This window comes from Pteropus vampyrus, unplaced genomic scaffold (genome assembly GCF_000151845.1).
Source record: "Pteropus vampyrus isolate Shadow unplaced genomic scaffold, Pvam_2.0 Scaffold75, whole genome shotgun sequence".
In the NCBI taxonomy this organism is placed as follows: Eukaryota; Metazoa; Chordata; class Mammalia; order Chiroptera; family Pteropodidae; genus Pteropus; species Pteropus vampyrus.
Window position 1 is genome coordinate 2309844 of NW_011888856.1, and position 8224 is coordinate 2318067.

Here is an 8224-nt window from a genome sequence, read left to right on the forward strand (position 1 = left end):
TATTACTCTCTGTTCCTTTCTCTTTAAAATATTCCATTAGGAACAAAAGTTTGAGTTCCTTGCCTAAGGATAGGGAGTTAGCACTTCGTATTTTAGTTTCAATATTTTGGTTTCTTTATTTTTTATTGTACAAAAGTTCTTAATGTTTATCATTTCAAACTGAATTCTTTCTATTTTTTCCTAAGTTTATTTATACTTAAAAACTGACTTGGTTTTTAGTCTTTCATTCTTGAAATTTATTCTTTGTTTGCATTCTTACTCACTTTTCTCCTTGACCCCTGAGAGTTTTGGTCATAACTATTAAACAAGAAAGAATTACAGAGTCAGTTTTTTTTTTTTTTTTTTTAGGAGAACCTTGAGTGTAAGGATGAAATACAAATCTAAATTTATCATCTCCGAGTTAAGCTTGATTGTGATTCAAGGAGCATCATCCAGTTCCTCAGAAGAAAAAAAAATGTTTTTCTTTTCCTTTTTAATCAAGTAGCAATTATATTTTTTCAGCATCTGTGACACACCCAATGCAGTGCGTCAAGTCTAGAGTATTGTGGAGGACCAAAGAAATTGAGAACAAGAACTTTTTCTGCACTCAAAAAAGGTGACAGTCAACTTTGACTTCTCTATGAAAAGCTAAATGCCTTCCCATAGCAAGGAAATAACAACTGGAAGGAGCTAAGGAATTCTCGATTGTTAGCATTTTGAAAGAAAAGAAAAACCTTTCTCCACCAATGGCCAGCCTCAGAACCTCCATCCCTGACTTCCCAGACCGAGTTTATTCGTTTGCAGTGCTTCCTAGCTCAGGGTTGGGATGCAGAGGAGGTTCATTCTACAACATTCCTTGTAGTTCTTATCAGAGCCCTTACTATGCTAAGTGCCCGATGACTTGGATGTTCTCTGTCCAACCCTTAGCTCCAAGGGCTAGGTGTCCATCAAGCATTGCTTGGTGTCCTATGCCCTGGTCTCCAGCATGGTAGGTGCTCAGCGCATGTTTGTTGAAGGTGGGAGGGAGGGAGTAAATGAAGCACATAGTAAACTCTTTGAGGAATTTGGCTACAATAAGACCATGAAAACAGGCAAAAAATGAAGTTTACCAATAGCATTGATAATATGAGTATTTGGAGATAGATTTTCATCATTGTGAAAGATTGGTCTTTAATACTCTCAGGTGTCTTTAGTGGGGATGGGGGTGGGAAAGTGGGCCAGGACCCCAAATTTTAATTAAAAAAAAAAAATGGAATAAAGATATGCTCTGCAAAAACTTAAGACTGAGGTTTCAAATCACTAGATTTATCATTTTATTCGGAAATTTCTAAGGAGCGAGAACCCGAGATTCGTCCCCAGATGCTAAAGCTATCCTCTGCTCTGGCTTAGACGACGAGGGAGGTACCATCCGGTTCTGAAGCTGCAGCCGCTTCCCTTTCTCCTCCGCTTAACTCCTCCTCATCCTTTGGTCTCAGCTCAAACTTTCGATTATCAGAGAGTTAAGTGCTCTGGCTGGGGTGGAACAAAAGCCTGCTTTAGACTATTGCTTCTGGAACCTGGCTGTGAGCAAGAATTACCCGGAGAGCTCATTAAAATCCGGATTTCTGGGCCCTGGCCCCACCTCCAGAGATTCCTACTGAGTAGGTCTGGAATGGAGCCCGATACTTTGCGTTTCTCCCCTAGCTCCTGGTGATGCTGAAGCTGCTGCTTTACTGACCATACGTTCAGAAGCTCTGCTCTAGACCAGCACCTCTCAGACTTCGAAGCATATTTAGCCCCCTCCAGATCTTGTTAAGACACAGAAGGCAATTCGATGGTTTTGGGGTGGGGCCAAGGTTCTGCATTTCTAACACACCCCCAGGTGAGGCCCCAGGTGAGATTGGCTGCTGGTTTGAGTAGAAGGACCAGAGGCACAGAGTTCAGCTGGACTGTCAGCCTCGCAGCGAATGGGCCTGCACAGGGAGCACAGCAAAGCCGCCACAGCTGGAGGCTGCTGTTGTTGGCTGGAAAGCCTTCCTAGCAGGAAATCCCCAGCAGCCATGGCATTTGCCCTCCACTGCTTCTTTCTTCTCTTTGAGAATTTCGGTTTTGCAGTGCCCTTTAGTTGAAGGACAATTGTGAGTAAAGAACTTTGAGAGAGATGATTACAGTTTCTAATAATGATCAAGATTGTTCAATTTCCTCTGAGTTTATGATATGTACAGAGGGTTGGTTTTCATCAAAGTCTGAAATAACATTTGCATCAGCAATGACCTGCTTCTTGTGCAAACGGGCAGAGTGCTCTTCTTAAAGCTCATAGAAACGCTTCCAATCAGGTCTTAGATTACATTTTTTAATAAGATAATTCTTGTTTTATAGAATATTGCGTAGAAGGATAAAATTATAAGAGCTCAACGCTGACTAGCATTTTTAATATTAAGATTATTTTAATGCTGATTTAAGGGGAGCAGGCTTATATTTGACCACTCAATTTTATTTATACAACAGAGGCAGAGAAATATCATCAGACTATAATGTGCTTTCCACACATTTAATGTTGAAAAAGCTATTTATCTTGTAGATGTTTCAAAAAAAAATGTGTGTCTCAGTTCCTCTGTTCTAAAAACATGAGCTTCTGGACTCTGAAGATTCCTGGGGTGAACTAGCTGCTAGTGTAATCTGTGAAGCCTAAGAATGAGCCTTCTTAGCTGTGTTTGACTGCAGGAACTATCTAGACCAGCGGTCCCCAACCTGTTTGGCACCAGGGACTGGTGCTCCTATGAGAATCTAATGCCTGATGATCTGAGGCGGAGCTGAGGCGGTGATGCTAGCACTGGGGAGCAGCTGCAGATACAGATGAAGCTTGCTGGCCCGCTGCTCCCCTCCTGCTGTGCAGCCCCATTCCTAACAGGCCAAGGACTGATACCAGTCTGTGCCTGGGGGTTGGAGACCCCTGATCTAGACCATGAACCAAGATCTGCTCTTGATGCAGAGCAGCTTCTGGGGTTCTCCATCAGAGCTGAGTGAGGGGTTGCTTGAGAGTTTACTGATAACTTGGCCGCACCCAAACTAGCTAAGTCAGAATCTCTGCAGGCGGTGGCCCCTGGCATCTGTTGTGCAAAGTTCCCTGCTGATTCTAAGGTATAATCAGGGCTGAGAACCAGTGGTCTAGAGGCCTGGGCCCTCTTTCATTTCTAAATTTCATTTTGGACTATAATCTTCTTGGATCATGGTTCTGGTTCCTCTGCGTTTGCTCAGTCTGAGCCAAATTCACAGATCAGTTTTACACCCACCTTTCCTTATAGTTCTACATTTTTCTCCATGAATTAAACACTCTGATTATCCTTTGGCTATTCTATAATTAGAAGACACAATTTTTTTCATAATTTTAACTAATCCTGATCCACATTAGATTTTTATTTGTAGTTCAAGAAATACATGCATGTTTCTCGTGGGTTGAAAGTATGCCTTTTCACCCACTTTTTTTCCTACGAGGATGCTGAATTAACGTATGTTTTTTATTTAATTATCCATGATTCCTGGTGCCTAATTTAGTGCTTGGGGCACAGAAGGGACTCAGCAAATATTCGTTAAATGTAAAAGTCATTGATTCTTCTCTCTCCTTTAACTCTCATGCTCTAATATTCAGTCAGTTTTCGAGTCGTGCTGATGTAAGCTCTAAAACATGTCTAAAATCCATGTGCTTGGTTGCATTAGCAACCATTATTGCCTCGGTACAGACCAGCATTCTCTCTGTCTCCCAGTTCCTCTCCCTCCTCTCCTGGGCCTCCCCACCCCCACACTAGACACAGACTCCGCCCCCACACCCCAGCTTCCACTGTGCAGCCAAAGAGATTTTTTTACAATGATTTTCTTCGAATTTATTATTTTGATTCTTATCACATTATTAATACTTAAATAATGTAGACTTTTAAACTATAAAAACGTCTACTAAATCTCACTTTTCACAAGTTCATGTTGTTTGTATAGATTGTGCACTTTTTAAGTCTTATTTCTGTTACGTTAGCTGGTTGATAGTGTGGCTTGCATCTTTTTGTGCAATGTGTTTCCTAAGAAGTTATCATTGGCATTTAGTAAAACTGTTTTCACAGTTGATATACAATCAATAAATGCTGTATGTGTTCTGATTGGTCCACCGACTGGCTGTTCCCCCATCTCTCTCTCTTTCCTCAGGCCTCCGTATTCCCAGAGACACAACAATAATGACATTAGGCCAATTAATGACCTTACAATGGTCGGCAAGTGTTCAAGTAAAAGAAAGAGTCACATGTCTCTCACTTTAAATCAAAGATTAGAAATGATTAAGTTGAGTGAAGAAGGCATACCAAAAACCAAGGTAAGCCAAATAGGCCTTGTCTGCCAAACAGTTGTGAATGCAGGGGGAAGGTTCTTGAATGAAACTCCACATGAATGATAAGAAAGTGAAACAGCCTTACTGCTGATACGGAGAAAGTTTTAGTGCTCTGGGTAGAAGATCAAGCCAACCGTAACATTGCCTTAAGCCATAACCTAATCCAGAGCTAGGCCTGAACTCTGTTCAGTTCTCTGAAAGCCGATAGAGGTGAGGAAGCTGCAGAAGAGAAGCTGGAAGCTAGCAGAGGTTGGTGCATGAGCTTTAAGGAAAGAAGCCATCTCCATAAAAGTGCCAGGTGGGGCAGCAGGTGCTGATGTAGAAGCTGCAACCAATTACCCAGAAGACCTAGCTACGACAATGAATGAAGGTAGCTGCACTCAACAACAGATTCTCAGTGTAGACAAAAGAGCCTTCTATTAGAAGATGCCATCTAGGACTTTCATAGCTAGAGAGAAGTCAAGACCTGGCTTCAGAGCTTCAAAGGACAGGTTGACACTCTTGTTAGGGGCTAATGTAGCTGGTGACTTTTAAGTTTAAGCCAATGCTCATTTACCATTCTGAAAAATCCTAGGGCCCTTAATAATTATGCCAAATCTACTCTGCTTGGGTTCTTTAATAGAAAAACAAAGTCTAAATGACAGCGTATCTGTTTACAACACTGCTTACTGAATATTTTAAGCCCACTATTGAGACCCACTGCTCAATAAAAAGAGATATATTTCAAAATATTACTGCACATTGTAAAAGCACCTGGTCACCCATGAGCTCTGATGGAGATGCACACGAGATTAATGTTGTTTATATGCTCCTAACAAAACACCCATTCTGCAGCCCGCAGATCAGGAGTAATTTCAACTTTGAATTCTTATTGTTTAAGAAGTACATTTCGTAAGGCTTATAGCTGTCATAGATAGTGATCCCTCTGACAGACCTGGGCAAAGTCAATAGGAACCCTTCTGGAAAGGAGTCACCATTCTAGAGCCGTTAGGAACATTCATGATTCATGGGGAGGTCAAAATATCAACATTAATAGGAACTTGAGAGAAGTTGACACCAAACTCGTGGATGACTTTGAGGGGTTCAAGACTTCAGTGGGGAAAATAACTGCAGATATGATGAAAATAGCAAAAGAACTAGAATCAGAGGTGGAGCCTGAAGATGTGGCTGAACTGTCGCAGTCTCATGATAAAACTTGAATGAATGAGGAGTAGCTTTTATGGCTGAGCAAAGAAACTAGCTTCTTGAAATGGCGTCTACTCCCAGTAAAGATGTCGTGAAGACTTTTGAAATGAAAACAAAGGATTTAGAATATTACATAAACTTAGTTGATGAAGCAGCAGTAAGCTTTGAAAGGATTGACTCTAATTTCGAAAGAAGTTCTATCGTGGGTGACATGCTATCAAACAGCATCATACTACAGAGAAATTGTACACGAAAGGAAAAGTCAATTGACGTGGCAAACTTTGTTGTTGCCTTATTTTAATAAATTGCCACAGCTACCCCAGTCTTCAGTAACCACCCCTTGATCAGTCAGCAGCCATCAGCATCGAGGCAAAACCCTCCACCAGAAAAATGATTACTACTTGCTGAAGGCTCAGATGATGGCAATATTTTTTAGCAATATTGTTTTAAATGCACACTTAATAGACTACAATATAGTTTAAGCATAACTTTTATATGTACTGGGAAACAAAAAAATTCTTGTGACTATTGCATTATTTGCTTTATTATAGTGGTCTAGAACAAAATCTGCAATATCTCTGAGATATGCCTATAAATAGAATAGTTTCTGATTTGAAAGAGGGTGGTAGAGTGAAGGTAGAGGGTTATTTAGAACTGGTCATCAGAGAAGGAATGTCTGAGGAGGTAATATTGGACTGAATGTTGAGAAGGCGTGAGCCGCTCCTCCAATGAGACTGGAAGATTGTTCTAGCCGGAGGCAGCAATGAGTTCATCCTATTTCAGGAAAAGCAGCAAGTCCAGCCTGGGGGTAATGCTGTGAGCTAAGGCTGGTAAACAGAGCAGGAAGGCCTTAGATCATCAGTCGCGTGTGGACCATGGTTAGGGTTTAGGTAGATTGTAGTTTTAACTTGATGAGACATCTCTGGAAACTTTCGATTAGAGGAGTGATGTGATTTGTTTTATGCTTTTAAAAGAACATTTGGCTGATATGTGGGGGAATGTTGTATTATTAAAAAGAATGGTTGCACAAAAAAAAAATCCTTAATGGGCTGCAAAGTCTAGAAGAAAGCATGTAATGATATCTGTGCAATCACCGGAAAGATGTGGGTGAGAAATGATAACTTTTCACTGTTGATTCATAGTAAAATCCTTTTCGACCGTTCATTTTATTTTTCCTCTTTCTTCCTGTCTTCTTGCCTCGTGCATGACTTTCAACTATTATCTTTATATGGACTGTTCACTTTTCTCACTTTTTAAATTTCTTGTTTGATATAACACACCTTACTAACTCCATGATGTCATCGATTGCCCAACAGCCATCAGCCATGTTGCTGGATTGTTATACACCTGAAAGGAGATAAAGAGTAGCTTTTAGTGTTTTGTTTTTTTTTTTTTAAGCCAAATTGCACCCTCTGATCCACTGAGCAGCATGATCGCGAGCTCCTAAAAGCAGTGGGCAGCTCAGAGGTGCTTGCAAAAGTGCAATGAAACAAAGCAACCTTTAAATTGATGCAGCAGTATACTTAGCTACTATTTCACGGTAGGCAAACAACAATAAATCTTAAAGGAGAAATCTTCCTAGGACATTATGAAAAGTCAAACTAGCATAAACTCATTGGTCGCTGCCAGCACTCACTTTTATGGTGTTTACATGAACGCTGGTAGCAGAGAATGAGAAAACTTATTCGTGGCTTTTGGCTGACGTGGAACACAGCAGTAGCAGCGCTCAAGTGGGTCTAGCCACGGCGTTAACTTGTCTCACAGCGAATCATGCTTGGTTTGCTGGACAGTGAGGAGCGCCCTTGGCTCCATTCCTGTCCCTCCGACTCCATCCCAACATCTGCCACACGTTTTCAGCTGGGGGCAGTGGTGTGCGGGATGAGCATGCAGTGATTCTCTAAAGCCAGATGGTAGAATCTCTTCCCAGCTCCACATTCGGTGATCAGTCATCTCATGCTGGTAGCCTGAAAGCAGCTGCAGTGGGAGAGTTTACACCACAGAAATTGGCAGAGGCTACAAATCGGGCACCCTCTCTCTCTTGTCCTTAACCTGCCAAAAGCCAGTGGCTAAACACTTACCACCACATCACTGTCTGGATGCTTCACCAGAAACTTAGCACGTTGAAATATAAACCCGTCATCTCCTTGCAATATCAGCTCCTCTTCCCACATTCCTCTTATGTGTTGACAGACTTTAAACCCCGTCTCAAATCTCCAGAGGCATCTTTGACCCTGCTTTTTATCCCTTGCCCCAACATGAGATCCTTTCTCAGACTCTACGGATCATACGTCTCCTATCTCGTGTGCTTTACATCTCTCTATTCCACTGGCTCCCCTAGATAATCCTGGCTGTGTCTTTTCTCTCTCAACCCCAAGTTGGGTCACCAGAAATAGCTGCTTAATTCCCCCATTGAATCCTCAATCTCTACCTCCTTCAGCCCACCTAACACCCGATCATCAGTTTCCTTTCCTGAGGTGTATTTTGTAGTTTATCACTTTTCTGCTTAGAGCTCTCAGTGACTCTTCTGATGACCAAATAAGGTTCATGCTTCATAGCCTGGCATACAAAGCAGTCCACTATGTGAGTATGACCCACCTTTCCAGTTGATTCCTATGATTTTGGTTTCTTTTCTTATACTCATCAATCCCCAAATAGCACACGTGGCATTTCAAACAGAAGGATTTCTAAAATGTGAGTTTTCTGAAAAGC

The 8224-nt window shown here is 41.5% G+C and overlaps 1 protein-coding gene across 3 annotated transcripts in view; it reads left to right on the forward strand.

Annotated features, from left to right (window-relative positions):
• Positions 1-8224, forward strand: part of BMPER (BMP binding endothelial regulator) — a 250531-nt gene that overhangs the window by 192098 nt on the left and 50209 nt on the right. Inside the window, exon 14 of one of the 3 annotated variants that reach the window (XM_023532027.1) lies at positions 4153-4408. The exons of 1 other annotated variant lie outside the window; for it this stretch is intronic. In XM_023532027.1, the coding sequence (XP_023387795.1) occupies positions 4153-4393 (241 nt within the window). In that variant the 3' untranslated portion in view covers positions 4394-4408. Of the gene's footprint in view, positions 1-348; positions 1191-4152; positions 4409-8224 lie in introns of those variants that run through there. One more of the 3 variants, XM_023532028.1, reaches the window with a different exon arrangement.